Source organism: Ptiloglossa arizonensis, chromosome 1 (genome assembly GCF_051014685.1).
Source record: "Ptiloglossa arizonensis isolate GNS036 chromosome 1, iyPtiAriz1_principal, whole genome shotgun sequence".
NCBI lineage: Eukaryota > Metazoa > Arthropoda > Insecta > Hymenoptera > Colletidae > Ptiloglossa > Ptiloglossa arizonensis.
This window is the reverse complement of record NC_135048.1, coordinates 29,550,521-29,569,610: the sequence shown is the minus strand read 5'-3', so window position 1 is coordinate 29,569,610 and position 19,090 is coordinate 29,550,521. Positions and strand designations below refer to the sequence as shown.

At 42.1% G+C, this 19,090-nt stretch overlaps 1 protein-coding gene across 4 annotated transcripts in view; it reads left to right on the top strand.

Moving 5' to 3' along the window:
• The first annotated feature begins 18 nt into the window (after positions 1-18).
• The window catches only part of Yki (Transcriptional coactivator yki), a 37,262-nt gene continuing 18,190 nt past the window's right edge, over positions 19-19,090 (top strand). For 2 of the 4 annotated variants that reach the window (XM_076322824.1, XM_076322815.1), the window contains exons 1-2: positions 19-477; positions 906-2,381. In XM_076322824.1, the coding sequence (XP_076178939.1) occupies positions 1,747-2,381 (635 nt within the window). In that variant the 5' untranslated portion in view covers positions 19-477; positions 906-1,746. The remainder of the gene's footprint in view (positions 478-905; positions 2,382-19,090) is intronic. The other 2 variants (XM_076322808.1, XM_076322797.1) reach the window with 2 other exon arrangements.

Here is a 19,090-nt window from a genome sequence, read left to right as displayed (position 1 = left end):
GAACCGTGAAAAGTCGACTGGCAGACGCGTCCAACGCAAAAGAAATTATATTCTCAAAAAAGATCCAGATGATTGTCGACCAACCAAGATACAATTGTGTGTGTGTGCACCGCAGCTTCTTGATTTTGTAAACTGTACTTTAAGTATGAAATTACAGAACCGTTCAAATACTACACAGCTGAAAATACATCGTTTATAAACTGCCGATTTCGAAGTGATATATATAATAGAATATATATTATTTTGTATTTTTGGTGCTGTCAATGTAATAGAAGCAACAGTGATACTATTCGCGATCAAATATTAAGAAATTCTGTATCACAGCATCAAGAAATAGTATCGAAATGTTCCAAAACAGACTTTTCCACTTCCATCGAAAGTTGGTGGATTGCAAATGAAGATGAACGAAGAATAACAAGGATTAATCGTGGAGCTCTGAGAGTATGGCCATTTCAAAAAGCAGCTGATAGCGAAAGTGTACGTACTTAAACTGTAACAATTTTGATCGTTCGAATCAAAAATTTCGTATCATAGTTAATTAGTTTTAATTGCAATTTTTATTTGCTCGTACTGTTGTTATTTTTTCCTTAATGGTTAAAGTTTATTCTGCGAAATATATTTATAGTAAATATATTTAAAAGTTCTCGGACAAATAATAAGAAAAATTAATGAAAATTAATGCTCCCGTACTCATTGTCATGAATTTCGTACTCGGAACAATTTTAGTTAGAATTTTATAAACAGGTTTTCGAGCTTACCGGTGCTAGAGTGAAGAAAGTAAAAAGATAACGATATGATCGCATAGCACAAAGTAGGAAAGAATATACATACACTCCTTATACCTTGTAAGAATCATAGTCAACGTGCGTTAGAACTTATTGTTACCATTGTCGTATTCGTTTCAGAAAAATTTCACCTTTCGTATGTTTATTTCGACTAGATCATGTTGTCGAAGGTAAACACGAAAATCGGTAAGGGAAATATTAACCGAGTTTTCGTATATACCGCCACTCTGGTTTAATAGCAGCCAGGCCCACCAGATGGCGCGAGAGTTCGAGCATCGGTTGAACACACGGGAGTTTCTAGGCCCTGTACGTAATCGCGTGTCCACGCACGGTGAACGCTAGCACTCGTTTGCTAGACGGCCGGCTAGCAAAACGAGTCGATTTCTCCTGGTGCGCGATATCGCGGTAAACGGCGGAGGAGACGTTGCTCGTCGAGGGACTCGAGGGTATTGTCGTGGGCACCGGTACAAAGGGGAGCCCGTGGTAGATCGCAACGACGGCGGCAGCGGCGGCGGCATTGTCCTGCTTGTTTTGTTGTCTCGCGCGAAACGCACAGGTGGAACAGAGAAGAAGCTATCGCGTTGTCGAGAGACCGAGGAGTGACGGAGGAGAGCGAGACGGTGTGTGTACGACTGCTCATGACTGGTCGTTCGCCGTGTACACGACGTGCGCATAGGTGTACCGTAAAAGAAGACAACTCGAGGAAACGCGAGGAGAACGTAAAAGGTAGAAAGAAAGAGGGAACGGTCAGGCAAGAACAGGCTCGCAGCGAAAGAGAACGACAGGAACGGGTACGAGATAGATAGATAGATAGATAGATAGACAGAAGACAGAAAGGTGGGAGCGAAAGGGAAAGACGGAAATAAAGAAGAACGAAAGGTAAGCCCAGTGGTACAACAGGACACGAGGAGGGAAAGACAGGCACACACGAAGCGCGTTAGATCGAACTGCGTGATCCAAAATGGCGCTGAACCAGGACGTGGACCAGTTGTCGAAGAGCAATCTCGTGGTGAGGATCGATCAAAACTCGGAATCGGATCTACAGGCGCTCTTCGACAGCGTCCTGAAGCCAGACTCGAAGCGTCCGCTGCAAGTGCCACTGCGCATGCGCAATCTACCAGATTCCTTCTTCAATCCACCGTCGACGGGTAGCAAGAGTCCCTCGATCTCGCATTCCCGGGAGAATTCGGCGGATTCGGCGTTCGGGACAACGGCAGTCGCCGCCGGTGCCGCTGCACCCGGTGGAAACGCGACCGGTACACAGGCTACTGGGGCAGCCTCGGCCACCGGTGGAAGTGGAAACAGCGGTGGTAGCGGAACGAACGCCGCAGGTGCGGCTGCGGCTGCAGTCGCGGCCGCGGCCGCGGCTGGCCTCACCGTCGCTCATCCTCGCGCCCACAGCAGCCCGGCCTCGCTTCAGCAGACGTACGCGTCGGCTCAGCAGGCGCCTCAGCACGCGCCCCAGCCGCACGCGCGTCACCACCATCACCAGAAGCAACGCAGCTACGACGTCATCAGTACGGTCGACGACCTGGGTCCCCTGCCGCATGGATGGGAACAGGCGCGCACCCCCGAGGGACAGATCTACTTCCTCAAGTGAGTTTCTTCTCTTGCCGGTAGCTTTTGCTTTCTTTCGATCCTCCCGTTTCGACCGATACGATTTACACGCCGTTCCTCCATTACCGGTAATCAATTATTCCGGATAAGTCTGACAATTAGACCGAGCGTACACGGCTCGCCCGAATGTTATTACTCGTAGTGTATAGGGGTACGGTGTCGAGGTGAATCGTGCGTCTCGATCCGTGGCTTGTTCCCTACATACACACGTCGCACTACGATTCACCGATACGCGATCACTAGACGGGTGGGATTTCTATTTACAGCGTTTACAAATATGGGAAACACGTGGAAATATTGTACACAGAATGTATTCTCTAAAAACGATGGAACAACATTAAGCGTTTCGTTTCGCGCGACGTATATTCCGTATACGTTTAGCTAGCGCGTTGTTTGTGTCTTTCGTATTTCCGTGCGTCCGTAAATACGAATCGAATCCGTAATCCGTGCGATTATTACCACCTCAGCCCGGGTTACCCGGCGATTTATCGTCACGGTTACGGTAGTCCCGTATCTGTCAATGACGACATCGCATAGAACTGAAAAATTCGCGGCAAATCGGTGAGACGACCCATCATCGTGTGTCACCGTGTTCAATTCTCACCGTCGAGCGCGGCTTTACGTTCACCGAATTATTCGAACGCGTATAGGAAAGCAGACGAAGGGGGGGAGGGGGAGAGGGACGCGAAGTGACGTTTCAGAGTTTCAAAACAGGTGTGCGGTTTCCTACATTCGGTTCATGGTTAACTCCTTTCTTCTCGCTTCCATCTAACGACTTTAAAAGCGATCCGGATTCAACCGTTCATCGGGGGGAATCCACGATGCTTCTTACGACGCTGAACGTTTTCATCGTCTCTGTGTGCGTGTGTGGGGTCCCACATACCTCAAGGCCGTCACCGTCTTTATCGCCGGCTCGGCTCACTCGTCGTCGTTTCTCCGTTCCTCTTCCATTTCTCGGCCGTGTCTCCTCCCCTACTCTTCTCTTCTCACCCCTCCCTCCCACCCTTCGACCGCTAGTCGCTCGCCAGAGTATCGTTTGTCCCCGCCGTTCCTTGTTCTCGTCTTTCTCGCGCGTTGCCTCTCCTCGTCGATCTTCGGACGCCTACCCGACACCGCCGCCCGTCTCCTCCCTTTCCCCGTTCGTCTTCCATCTCCGCTCGTCTAACCTGATCCACCTGCGCCGTGACTAGGATTCCCACGTGTCACCTGTCGTGGGAAACGCTCCCCCGTGTGCTTTGTCGCCTCGTTCACCTCCTTCCACCCACCTGTCTTTGACCCGGTCGGGACTCTTCTACCGGCCACGTCTGCTCGGGATTGATTACTTTACATCACAGATTTCAACGCCGAGCGTTACGCGTCCGTCGACTCGGAACTTTGCTCAACGCGAGGCGTGTGGGAAGGGGTTGGGGGGGGGGGGGGGCTGTTTTAGGGCATCAACGCTCCGTCCTGCGCGAGAAATCAACGTTCGAAATCGGTGGAACACCGATGCGGTCCTAGATCGCTCGTGTACCGTATTTAAATTTTTACGTTTTTATAAATTCAAATTTAACCTTCGAAGGTGCGGTTCGGTAATTTCGGATTCAGAAATCGATCCTTTCTTCGAAAACTTTTTATTTAAAGACACGAATCTCGAGAGCATCCTGTTCTGGATGGATCGTAGGAAAATTTGAAAAACTGACATCGTTATTTGGATTTTGAAACCGAATTGTATTCTCTAACACCGTACGTCGAAACTATCGGCATGGTGTGCACGATATCTAAAAAGTTACTCGACCGATCGACTCGATTGTATTACACCGAACAAGTATTTATCCACGGAGTGAACCACCATCGATCCAAAATATTAAATGTTGAGCATTTGTTTGTTTGTTTTTTTTTTTTTTATTCTCTCGAGACAAAGAGAAAAGGCGGAAGCGTCGAATATCAGTGCACCGGTTTTCATAATTTCTTTTCTCTGATTTTGGGCCACGCGGTGGTTCACTCGATGGATAAATTAATGTAGATTAATAATCTTCTTAATTTTTGTCCGTCAGATTAAGGGTTACCTGAAATCATGCACACCATCGGGGCAGATTTTTCTTTCTTGTCACGTTTCGAATGATGAAAAACAACCAAAAATTGTTTCAAACAAAATAATATTTATCTCATTAAAGTACATTACACAAGGTATACGTCTACTAATTTTCATTCTGATCCAATTATTCCTTCATAGAACAAACAAAACTGATCAATTCTCGGCCCGAGGTACCATAGACCGTAGATCTAGACTGTTAAATTAAACAAGCAAAGAAACAAAAATTACAATTATTCGTAAGAGCGCGCCTACTCGATCCATTGACCATCAAACGTTGTTCTTCGAACGATAAATTTATTCATCGACCTTAAAACACGAACTCGAAGGATCTGTAAACATTTTTTCCAACCAACAAATTACAACATCGTAAAAGAACTATTATACATAAAGAAAAAGAATCTTACGGAAAAGTTTTTAAAACGAAAAGCCATCAATATCGCAAGCTATTAGGTTGTCCGGAAAGTAATTTCGTTGTTTTCCGGTGAAAATGAAACACGATTTCTTCAGTGTGTATAAACATTTCATTAAATTACACATTCTCCATTTTGGAAAACGAAACAACTTTCCGAACAACCCAATAGAATTAGTTCTCTCGATCAATTTACTCCTAGGGCAATTTCATTTATTAATTTTATCAAAAAAACATTTACGAACAAATAACGCTACCCCTTGTATTTCGTAGCGTAAGAATGGTTTCGATTCAAACGTTCGTTTGTACCGACGAAAAAGTGTTCCACCGACTCGTGTGCCGGCCGATACTTAATAGGTTAAGGGTTACGTGGAAAAGAAGATTCAGGACGCGCGGTACTTAACACGAACTCGATTCCACGTGTTTTCCACGGATCGAATCGGCCACGTTTCCGTCGTTACACTTTCATCCGTTTGTTTGCCACTCGATGCTCGCGATTACGATTTTGCGCGATCGATGTCACGTCCAGATATATCGGCGATAATCGATGCTTCGGCCGATAACGGGGTGTGCGCGGTACACGTAGCTGGAAAGAGGGTACCGAGGGTGCGGAGTGGGGGAAGGGGAGGAGCGTTCATTCAGTCACCGTCGTCGTTCCGCGAATATTCATCGTCTCCGTTCGCTTTCAACGTTCGTTTATAAAAGCCGATTGAAGGAGGGTTTCCGTTCGTAGCCGCGCGCTCTATTGTTCTCCGCGTTTCCAAGTATTTCTGTCTCGCTCCTCTTCTTCTTTTTTTTCTTCTTTCTTTCTTTTTTTTCCCTTCCCCCCTTCTGTTTATTTGCGAACGGAAGAACGGTTCACAGAGAAGACGGAAAAAACTTGAGAAGCTCCCTCCGTCTCTCTCCCCGCGCGCGCGTTTCTCTTCTCTGTTTCGGCGGGGCTTACCTGAGCTTAGCCGCCGGACCGTTCGGGACGTCCATTTCGGTTTCACCTGCGAATCCTGTGGCCCAGGTCCTACCTGCCGCTAAAAATCGTGAGAACGAACACGGGGCGGGTCGAGCCTTTTCGGTACTACCGAGAACCGCGTTTCACCGTTTCGTGAGAATCCTCTTTCTCGACCGTTCGCGCCTACAATTTTTACGCCGAAACGTCGATTTTAACGCCACGTAACACGGCGCTTTTCTTGCGGTCGAATTTTCGTACGATCGATTGGAAAATTTTCTATAGTCGTTAAACAATTTGTTCTATAGTCGTTTGTAAGCGTTTCAATAAAATTAATCGGGCGGGGAATGAAACAAAGGAAAACGAAGAACTCGATTTTTTCGAATATATGAATGTTCGGTGTAGGGAATATCTGAGAATTTTTGTGTATTTAATTAGTTTTACGTTGAATTGTATTTCATGGATACTTGAATCACGAAAGTGTTCGAATTATTCGAGTATATGGATATTTCAGAATTTTTGAGTATTTAATTAGTCTTGTGTCGAATTATATTTCACGGATACTTGAGTCACCAAAGTATTCGAATTATTCGAATATATGGATATTTGATCGGTGTAGAGGATATTTGAGAATTTTTGAGTATTTAATTAGTCTTGTGTCGAATTATATTTCACGGATACTTGAGTCACCAAAGTATTCGAATTATTCGAGTATAAGAATATTTGATCAGTGTAGAGGATATCTGAGAATTTTTGAGTATTTAATTAGTTTTACGTTGAATTCTATTTCACGTATACTTGAATCACCGAAGTGTTCGAATTATTCGATTAGAGAAACGTGTACGTGGAGTAGTCCCGGTTCTGGTGCGAACACACATAGTTGCTGCGTATGCTAATGAGAGAAAATTGATTTTTTCTCAAACTCGAACGTTTTTAGAGTAGGCCGGAAGGACTTATTAAGGAATGACGTGGCCCGACACGAGGATATGTTTAAATATGTGTATATTTTAACCGTTTCGACCTCGTTTTGTTTGGGCCCACTTCGGTGCGAATTAGAAGGAACGTAACTTCGTTCTGGAGGGAAACTATAAAAGGGAGGAGAAACATGTGCAATTACGTAGACAAGAAGAAAAGAGAGAGAGAGAGAAATATGTAGTGAAAAATAAATGAGTAAAAAAGAGAGAATAGAATTTAAGATTAAATATTGGGTGAGGTTCTAAGTAGAACCTACTCAGTGTGCCCAAGTTCGAAAGGAAATAAAAAAATTCGTTTACCAGCGGCCAATATTGTTCATTGTACATCGCAAAAATGAAAGTATCTTAAGAACTGAAGTATATACATACACATATAGAATAGAATAGAATATATCAAGTACTTTTGCTTGAAATTTCTTCTTGCCTACAGGAAAAACACCAGGATGTTTGATTAACGATCGACAAATAATCTGATTAAAAACGTATAAAAGAAAAAAAAAGGAAAAAGTATCGCCAAAGGATAGAGAGAATAGAGCGTATGTCATTGGATGGATACCTGGGAAGAATTCCTGTTTGTTCTTGACCATAATGTAGAAACATTAATGCGGAACGCTTAAAACCGAGTATTTCGATACATACTTAACAAATAAACCCAAGGTAAAATATCTACATATATATATATCGGGTTGTTCGGAAAGTCACTTCGTTTTTTTTTTTTTTTTTTTTAATGAGAACGAAACACGATTCTTTTAGAGCGTACAAACATTTCATTAAATTACATATTCTCCATTTTGGAGAACGAAATTATTTTCCGAACAATCTAATATATACATTTTTATACGTAGTATCTTTTTACTCATTCATTTTCTGCAAAATATATATATATATGTATATATATCTCTCTCTTTTCTTCTTGTCTGCGTAATTACATATCTTTCCCCTCCCTTTTTCTTTTTGTTGTAGAATGAAGTTATGTTCCTTCTAATTGTTACTGAAGAGGACCCGAAAGAAAAACGAGGTCGAAACGTTACGAATATAAAAAGTACTCGAAACATACGCTCGCGTCGGAATACACTGTTAATCGATTCGTATTCATCTTTATTCGGGAAACGAGCGATCGCGTCGATAGGGATGAAATTTCAGAGAGAAAAGGCGAATGCTTTTATCGTGTCTTTCGTTCCAGTCGATGTATCCGGGTGGAGAACACGGGAAACTCGATGGGGCACATTATCGTGCGATTATTTAGGGTACAGATAATTCCTTCCAGGGAAATCGGTCGCGTTTACGTCTCGTTGCATTTTCCCGTGCAAGGTTCAACATTTCAACGTGAAACTCGAATGGACATTAACCGCGGCGAGATGCTATCGCGAAAGTCGTAAAACTCGTCGATACGTTACGGTGTCGTTTACGAGCAATTCGACGATAATGTACCCCCGAGCTTGCCGCACCGAACGTGGCTTTCATTAATTGGAATTTAATTGCTCGCCGTGCTCTTCGCTTTACGTAGCGCTCGGGCAAAAGTTACGTAAAAATCGTAACGGGATATCCGTCGATTCTCCAACGTGGTTCGAGGAGCACTGAAGGGCCGCCATTGTGTAAACTTCCGATAATCATATTACGCTTATCGCGATAATCGCACGGTACAATAAGTGCGGCTCGTTGCAAACGAGCAAGGAACGGAAAATTAATTACAAAAAGGATTTCGTAAATAAATTTCAAGCTTTGTAATGAGAGGATTTAGCGAGCTAGCGAGCGATCCAACCAGCCTGGTTTCCGGTGGTGAATCGTACTAAATAATCGAAACTTTCGATTTGACGATTCGGTGTTGTACGTGAGTCCTTTTTTGAAATTTAATTACCGTGGATGGTAATTTTCAAAATTTTTGATTTCTTTTACATATGGTGTAGATAAGTAGTTTTTACTTATTTTTGGCTTTGAGAAACTTCTAAAATGGAAAAAAAAACAATTGGAATTCTATAGGTCTAATTTTAACTTTCGATCGGTACATTCGAATTATTTTTTATTTATTTTGAGCTTTGAGAAACTTTAAAAACGAACAAAAAAAAAAATTTAGAATTCTATAGGTCTAATTTTAAATTTCGATCGGTACATTCGAATTATTTTTTATTTATTTATGCTTTGAGAAACTTCTACAATGAAAAAAAAATTGGAATTCTATAGGTATAATTTTAACTTTGGATCGGTGCATTCGAATTATTTTTCATTTATTTAGGGCTTCGAGAAACTTCTAAAATAAAAAGAAAAGAACAATTGAAATAATACAAGTATAATTTTAACTTTCGGTCGATTCGAATTGACGGCTGCCCCCCCACGGGGGGAAATAATTTGCGCAAGGCGATTTCTGTTCGATTTTCGTTCGAATCACCGTGGCTCGTGTTCCACGAAATCGTCGACGCACGGTTACGTGGTCAGTGTTTTCCCCGTGAAATGCACTTTTTGCATCGGAGCCCCCTACCTCTCCCCCCCTGTTTGGTTCGTCGTCCATATGCAATGCAGGAAGTTGCGCGAAAAGGTAAACGAAAAGAAAGGAGCGCCCGGTGTCTAATGATTGTTTGTCCGTGCGCGTATATACCGACGAGTTTATCGAGTTACATGTTCTCGCGGTCGCGATTAGTTTATGGCTATCCGCTCGCGGTGTGATCCAACGTAAATATTGTTCGATCGTTTTGCCGGCTACCACCGCGCGTTGAATTATCATCCCGCGAAGGAAGGAGAAGTTCGGTGGGGGCAAAAGCATGGCATTCTCGGTAGACTCAACAGACAACAGAGACCGGTGTAACCCTTTCCGTCTCGAACGGTTTAAAAGTCTCGTGGAAATAATATTTCTTTGCATTTTCTCGCCCACGTGGGACGAGAAATTATTTACACACGAAAATGATTCCACTCTTCGAAATCCTTTACTTGTATCCATCGCGTTACTTCTTCGCACGAACACGAAGACAATCTTATGGAATATTTCTTCTCCCGTAATCATTGTAGCAGTCGTTGATACATTAGCAGTCACGGTGGTTTTACGATAAATTTTCAACGCTTGTGGATGAATTCTAATCACGTGTATACTTCTAAGCGACGTTACTGTTATTAGGAACGCTGTAAAGTGACCGGTACGTCGTCGAACTGTCGAATATTTCCATTCGGTAAATAATATAGGTATATATGTATTATTGTAATTACAGTTTTGGAAGTTATATTTTGAAAAATGTCCTGGAGAATTTCGTAGGTAGAAAGTTAGCTGAGTAGTGAACGCGTTCAAGATAAATATCGCTACCCATCCTGGTTTAGAGTTGCTTTTGAAATTATGTTTTAAAATAATGTCGAGGAGAACTCTACGCGTAGAAAATTGAAGTAACGAACTCGTTCAAGATAATGATAACATACAATTTTTTACTGAGCTACTAATCCCGGTTTGGAGTCACTTTCAAAATTATATTTTAAAGAAATATAGAGAAGAATCCTACACGTAGAAAATTGACGCAGTAGTGAACACGTTCAAGATAATGATAATATAAAATGTGTTCAATAAGCTACTAACCCCGGTTTGAAGTAACTTTCGAAATTATATTTTGGAAAAATATCGAGGAGAACCCTACACGTAGAAAATTGACGCAGTAGTGAACACGTTCAAGATAATGATAATATAAAATGTGTTCAATAAGCTACTAACCCCGGTTTGGAGTCACTTTCAAAATTATATTTTAAAGAAATGTCGAGGAGAACCCTACACGTAGAAAACTGGCGTAGTAACGAACGTGTTCAAGATAATAACATAAAATGCGTTTAATATCACTACTAACCCCGGTTTGGAGTAACTTTTGAAATTATATTTTGAAAAAATGTCGGAGTATTTCACAAGTAGAAAACTGGCGCAGTAGTGAACACGTACAAGATAATAACATCAAACTCATTCAATATCACTACTAACCCCGGTTTGGAGTAACTCTCGAAATTATATTTTGAAAAAATGTCGAGGAGTATTTCACAAGTAGAAAACTGGCGCAGTAGTGAACACGTACAAGATAATAACATCAAACGCATTCAATATCACTACTAACCCCGGTTTGGAGTAACTCTCGAAATTATATTTTGAAAAATTGTCGAGGAGTATTTCACAAGTAGAAAACTGGCGCTGTAGTGAACACGTACAAGATAATAACATCAAACGCATTCAATATCACTACTAACCCCGGTTTGGAGTAACTTTCGAAATTCTATTATGAAAAAATGTCGAGGAGTATTTCACAAGTAGAAAACTAGCGCAGTATTGAACACGTACAAGCTAATAACATCAAACGCGTCCAATATCGCTACTAACCCCGGTTTGGAGTAACTTTCGAAACTTCGTTTTGAAAAAATGTCGAGGACCATATTACACGTGGCAAATTTACGCAGTAACGAACGCGTTCGAGTTAAATATCGCTACCCAGCCCGTTTTGAAAGATCTCGATATTTTTTCTTTCGGATTTTGACAGTTCACCGCGACTACACGAAAATCGATGCAGGGGCCCGAAAGTCTCGTCCGGGTAGCAGTTGCGTGTTTATTGCGTCTAATGAGTAATACGGGCCTGAGGCGGCCGCGAGAGAGTTTCTCGCTCGCGATGCCTCGTTGTAAAAGAAGTGCAGCCAACCGCGAGCGCGCGCGGTTGTGTTGTATTATGCGGTAATGACTGCCGTGTCTCTTCTCTCTCTCTTATTCCTCTTCTCGCCCGTTCGTCCAATTACCTCTGGCCGTCTCTCGGAGCTTTTGGATCTTATCCAGAACCGGGACTTATTAGAATCTAATTTGCGTAATTGAAACGTGATTCGTGCCGCGGACAAACTGACTCTTTGAAATCCTTCTAGGAAGCGTCGCCTCGCCCCGTGAACGTTCCCCGTCTATTCTATATTCTGCTTCGAATAAGCGAAAAACGAACAGAGGGGATACGTAAACTATTAACGCCTTGAACGTCGCGCGAGACATCGGTGACCCGCGATATTTATTAGCGGGACGAAACTTTCGTTGACCGGGCCCGGGATCGTTCCTCTTCGTTTCGGGACAACGCTTCCCTACAATTGAAGTGTCCAGTGCAATAACCGGCTATTTATAGTTTTTCTCAATTGTTGAGACGCCTGCGAGGAAACCTTCCGTTTCTACCGCCAATCCAGAACCCACGATACGCACTTATCGAGTACCACTACCGAAAGGGGACGTTTGGAAAGATTCTTATAGGGGGTTGAAATTTGTACAAGTACGATTTTTCAAACGTTAATCATAATTCTTCGTAGATACTGTAATTTATCCACGATATGGACATATTATATACATAGATATATAATTGGACACTATGGCTCTTTTAGAATCTCTATTGACGATTTAATTTTCCACAAAATTCGATCTTATCTGTAAGAAAGTTCACCAGATACTTAAATCTATAAACCAAAAATCAACTGTCTTTTGAAAGATCCTGTCCCTAAAGGATCGGTGTTTCTAAATATCGGTAATTAGTATCAATATAATTAAAAAAATTATTCTTTCTCCTATTCTCACAACTTTTTAATCAAATATTTGCAGGTCTACGCTTATGGAATATTTCTTCCCTCTTTTGGATCTTATTACGAGTATACCTACACGTAGAAAGTATCGACAAAATTCTCTGTACGTTACAAGATACTCCAAAAGCTTTCCTAACCCCTTGTTTCGTTATAGTTACGAAAATACGATTGAAAAAAATCGATGTTTCTTTCTTCGCGTTAATCGCGTGGTTTTGTTTGTTTATCCCGTATCCGCGTTGCTCGAGTCGACCCTGTTGAGTCGAGATCCGTGAAAATCGATATCGATTCGTGGTCCAGAGCGTTTCACGGGCCGACCAATGGCATTTATCGTCGTCGGTGATACTCGACGCCGGGACGACTCTTTTTCATCGCGTCGATTCTAGGGTTTTCTTCGATCTTTCGTTTCTTACGCTCGCGCGTTACCACGCCGTATAATGTTATACGTTAGTCCCGTTAGCTAGGTTCGAGTGTTACACACCTGGGGAAGGAGCGACCGTGCCACGACGAAACGAACCTCACGAATCGAGCAGACGGATTTCTTTCTTTCGCGTTTCATCGACCATGGACGCCGTGAACGTGTTCGAGACTGGTCTCCCGTAAACCCGTAGCCACTCTTTCCGGAAGACACCGGACGCTCTTGTCGTAAAGCCACGTTTCCGCGTGCACAACTCGACACGCTGGCGTCCCTAAATAGAACACCTTCAATTTTTAGAAACAAGGATGTTCGTGTAAGAAAAAAAAAAAATAGAAATAAAATAATGTTTTCCGGTCGATTCGTCACTGTGACGGAAGATGAAGACAATAACAATTACGAGACAGGAGACAAAATTAAAGAGATTTAAAAAATTAAGTGCAATCGACAAATCTTGTTGAGATTGTTGATTGATCATTTTTGCAACGATGTATGGAATCCGGGTGTGTTTTTTCTTAGGGTTTCCCACGGTGGTGAGAATTTTCTTTATCCGTTAGGATAATTTAGATAGTTTAGAAATATCGTGTGTTAGGTTTGGAAACGACACTTCAGTTTCGCCTCTTTGCAGGGGTTATTTTCTTTGTCCCGTTTCTCGCGGTAAGTGAATGTTTACTTTATATTTATAATACCAAGAACTTTGTGCAGCAAGGACGTTGACTAACCGATCGGAAAATAAAATATTCAAATATTCGTGGTTTATTCGTAGCATTCGAGAATTTAGAGAGTATTGGGAGTTTATTCGTAGCATTTCGAATGCCTATGAAATCTTAGAAGCTTATTCGTGGAATTCCAATACCTGCAAAATATTCAAAGTTTATTCATAGCATTCAAGTGCCCGTAAAATATTAGAGGCTTATGCGTAATATTCCGTATATATGAAATTCAACTGGTGGTACTCCAATATCTACAAAATTCGATTCGTAGTACACCAATGTCCACGAAGTATTCAAAGTTCGACTGGTGGTATCCCGATACCTACAGAATTCGATTCCTAGTATTCCAATACCTACAGAATTCGATTCGTAGTATTTCAATACCTGCGAAGTATTCAAAGTTCAACTGGTGGTATTCCAATACCTACAGAATTCGATTCCTAGTATTCCAATACCTACAGAATTCGATTCGTAGTATTCCAATACCTACAAAATTCGATTCGTAGTATTCCAATACCTACAAAATTCGATTCGTAGTATTTCAATACCTGCGAAGTATTCAAAGTTCAACTGGTGGTATTCCAATACCTGCAGAATTCGATTCGTAATATTCCAATACCTACAAAATTCGATTCGTTGTATTTCAATACCTGCGAAGTATTCAAAGTTCAACTGATGGTATTCCAATACCTGCAGAATTCGATTCGTAGTATTCCAATACCTAGAAAATTCGATTCATAGTATTCCAATACCTACGAAGTATTCAAAATTCAACTCGTAGTATTCCAATACCTATAAAATTCAATTATTAGCATTCCAATACCCACAAAATTCAATTCTTAGAATTCGAATACCTACAAAATTCAATTTTCAGCATTCCAATACCCACAAAATTCAATTCTTAGTATTCCAATACTTACAAAATTCAATTCTTAGAATTCCAATACCTAAAAAATTCAATACTTAGCAATCCAATACCCACAAAATTCACTTCTTAGTATTCCAATACCCACAAAATTCAATCCTTAGAATTCTAATACCCACAAAATTCAATTCTTAGCACTTCAATACCTACAAAATTCAATTCTTAGCATTCGAACATCCACAACATTCGATCCATACCATTCCAATACCCTCACAATACTCAAAATTCAACTCGAGGTATTCCAATACCTACAAAACAATCTAACATTCGAACATTAAGTCGTCGAAATAATCCCAATCCAATACGAACCTCGCCATCCCCTCCTCTCCCCCGGAAGCTTTCCAAAAAAAAAAATTCCTTCCCTCCCGCCCCCTCTCCCCGAAAAAGCGGCGCTTTTATTTTTCGAAGTACTCGTACACGATTCGAGGACGGTTCCATTAGCTCTCGATGCTATTTGCGATACGCTTGATCCCATCGCTAGCTAAGAGGCGAACACGCGTTCGCTCGCTCGCTCGCTCGCTCTTTCAACGAAAGGTCTTGGCAGCTAGAGAAAACACGTTTCGCCGCCAGGTGAACACACGAGACACGACGAGCCAGCGAGCATCCAAGGTTTTCCGTCAACTGTATCGTTTGACGAAACATTAGTCACGAGCAGCGTCACATTTTATACGTGGAATTTGCGTGCGCGCGCGCGTGCACGCGCTTGCACACTCGGATCTACGGCTTTATCGAGCCACGGTTCGCCCGAACGCCGACCACCGATCGACATTTTAGGCGAACGTGGGCCGCTACGGCTATAAATTCCTGGAAAGCGTGAAAAATCCAACGATAGCCACGGGTATTATAGATAACGAGCTCGGGATAGGTATATACACGCGCGCGTTTGTCGGGACGGCTCGGTTGTATCGTGGCCGGTGGTGCGCATGCGCGCTCGCCCCGACCGGTTCGCTTAAAAGCCCCCCGGGGGCCGCCTTTGTAAACGCGCGGCCTCCGCGATCGACGCTGCTCGCCTTTTTCACGAATATTTTCGTAACGCGGCCGTGGTTGTTTGTGGTACACGCTGTCAGTCAAAATCGTTCCTCGAAACCGTCGAATTAACGATCACCGTCGTTTCCCCGAGGAATCGAACGAACGCGCGCGGGATTTCACGGCCGCGACGCGAACCCAAACGGTTTAACGATTTGCGGGACGGACTGCCTACCTGCACCAGCCTCGTGGCAGCCGTGAATAACGCCAGCCTCGCTCGACTTTATTTCCTTGTGTCTCGTCCCTCCCGGTAAACGAATGTTTACCCGCTGCGCGCACCGCGGCACGTTCGGAGCGATAAAGACGCGAAATAAAAGTACAAAAAAAAAAATTTTTAAATTAACGTGGAATATTTGTTTTGGAAACTCGAAGATCGATTCCCAGGAGGGCCGTGCGTGAAACGCCTATGGGCGTTCGGTTACCGTGCTCGGTGAACGGGGCTACGGGATTTCCGCACGCGACGATGGGTTCATCGTATTTACTGATTTTTCTTTTGGATTATTTTTTTTTTAATATTCTTAATCTCTTATTCGTAAGTTTAGAATGTTAGATTATCAGGACTCGAGGAGTTTACCAGTAGAAAGATTAAGTAATGTATAGTTGGTTCGAGGTAGACAATAGTGTTTCAATATTCGAATCGTAGTATTCCAATACCTACAAAATTCGATTTGTAGTATTCCAATACCTACGTAATTTAATTCTTAGAATTCCAATACCCACAAAATTCAATTCTTAGCATCCCAACACCTACAAAATTCAATTCTTAGCATCCCAACACCTACAAAATTCAATTCTTAGAATTCCAATACCCACAAAATTCAATTATTAGCATTACAATATCCACAAAATTCAATTCTTAGAATTCCAATACCCACAAAATTCAATTCTTAGATTTCGAATGCCCATAAAATTCAATTCTTAGAAATCCAATACCCACAAAATTCAATTCCCAGCATTCCGCTAACCACAAAATTCAATTCCCGGTATTCCAATACCCACAAAATTCAATTCTCAGTATTCCAATACCCACGTAATTCGATTCATATTTATAACATCGACAAGCATACCTCCCAATAGTATATTTCGTACAGAAGTATACAGACGTTTACATTTAACCGAATAATTGGTATTCCCATTCATGAATTCGAACCCGGGGGCGGTGCGCCAGTGGGCAGAATTTTATTCGACCGATAGACACGGGAATAAAATTTCCCGTGTAACTATTCCCGAACGCGTGTCCCGATCTACAATTACGTAATACGTTGTCCGTCGTGAGATTCAACTCGATTGTAATTTTCATTAACGCGTCGATCCTACGAAACCTTCCGTGTCTTTCGAATTCTCGTCCACGTGGGAAAGAAATCGATCCACGGTGTTCGGTCGTTATATGTACGAAGCTGCGGACCGAAATTTTCGTACGAGAAACTTTGACGGAGTTCGTGGTGAAAATAATCCACGTCAGACCGCGCGAGCCGTAGCCTCGCGAATGAACGTCCCTCGTTCTTGCGATCGTACGTTACTTGGCAAAGATTGGCGAAGCGAAGAAGACGGATGAGTGGGTTCCGCGCGAGTTGAGCGACGCTCTCGGAAACTCGCAGGCGGCCGCCTCGTTGATCCAGAGAAACCGAGTCTCGAACGAATCCGTCGGTGGATACGACGAGCGTGTTTCGTAGGCTCGAGCCGATTGTAAATGTAAAAATTATCAAGCGATGGAAATTTTGCGTCGAGGAGGAGCTTTCGTTTCTTCTTTTTTTTTTTTCCTCTTTCTCTCTCGTCGAAGGAAAACATTTCGCGCGAGCGCGGCGCCTAATAAAAATCGAGCGAGTACGTATTGAGGGTTTTTGCTCGTAAATTCATCTCGAGGACGTTTAGTATGCATTTTCGAATGCAGTGAAAGTCGCGAGCGCGTGCGACATCGGCATCCTGTTGTGCTCAGGGTCAGATCGACGACGTTCGACAGACACATTTTTACCTGCGTTCGATGTTTAGCTCGTGTGTCCTTCTTTTTTTTAAATCTTGTACTCGAAAAGTCGAAATTTGCGTTGGTTTGTTCTTTACTTTTTTTTTGTATCGTATTGAAGAAATCGAAATTTGCGTCAATTCGTGGATAGTTCTCTTTTCTTTAACTCCTATTCGAAAAGTCGAAAACTGCATTATTTCGTGCGTTCTGTTTCTTTTTTAATCTTATACTCGAAAAGTCGAGAACTGCGTTAGTTCGTGCGTTATTTTCTTTTTTTTTATCTTCTACTCGAAAAGTCGAAAACTGTGTTAGTTAGCATCTCCTTTTCTTTTTTTTTTTGTATCGTATTGGAAAAATTGAAATTTGCGTTAGTTAGCGCCTTCTTTTCTTTCTTCTTTTAAATCTTGTACTCGAAAAGTCGAAAACTGCGTTAGTTCGTGCGTTATTTTCTTTTTTTTTATCTTCTACTCGAAAAGTCGAAAACTGTGTTAGTTAGCATCTCCTTTTCTTTTTTTTTTTGTATCGTATTGGAAAAATTGAAATTTGCGTTAGTTAGCGCCTTCTTTTCTTTCTTCTTTTAAATCTTGTACTCGAAAAGTCGAAAACTGCGATAGTTCGCGCGTTCTGTTCTTTTTTTAATCCTCTGCTCGAAAAGTCGAAAACAGTTTTAACTCGTAATTTTTTTTTCATCTCGCACTCGAAAAAAATTGAAGACAGCGTTAGTCCGCGCGTGGTTGATTCTTTTTTTCTTTCATCTCGTGTTCGAAAAAAATGAAAACTGGGCCCGTGGACGGGTAGCGTACTCTCGAAGGTGGTAATTGGACGCGTCCGACGGAGTTTCCGCGAGTATCGATAACGCGAGCTCGAGGAGGATCGTGCGCGCAGGTAGTTCGTGGTGTCGCGTCGACGAGGGACGCGCTCTGCTCGATAAACGAAAGGTGGACGCGATAAATAACATTCGTGACACGTGGAGAACTAAAAACGCGAGAGATAAACGATACACGGCAGACTTTATTTTACTCGTACGTCACGTTCGATCTACACCGGGGCGGAAAAGTCTCGGCGCGTTGTTATCTACCTGCGAGCGGATCTTTTCTTCGCGCTATCGTCGCACGGATGACGAACGTAAACGAGGATAATCGAATCCACGGTGGACCGTGATCGAGGAACCATTTGAACAATTCCGTGACGAAGAACTTTCGATTCGGTAAAAATTGAAACTCGAACGTACGAAATATGGACGATAATCAGAACACGAATGTGGTAGAAAAATAAATTTAAGCACAGTTGAATCGTAATGGAATTAAAAATTATAGCATTAGAATCGAAATTTCAATTTTGAGCTCAACGAAAATTAAATTCCCTTTAAGATTGATTTGGATTCAATTTTAAACAGCAATTTACATTACGAAGAGTCAATGATATCGCAAGCAGGTAATTTTATTCCAAATGCTCGATTACTATACGTTCAAAATCTTAGAATCGATCATTTTTATACTTTATACGAAGTCCTACTACGATTCGCAAATTATCAGTTTATTTCAACCCTTTCCACTCGAGAGGCGATCCTCGATCGCCATTTAATTCGGTGTACTTTCTCCAATTCGGAAAACCATCGTGGTTTGAAATTGAAATTAAAATTCAATCATTACTTTCTTCTAAGATGTAAATGTATGTATATGAAATGTTGAAAGGAAAATGT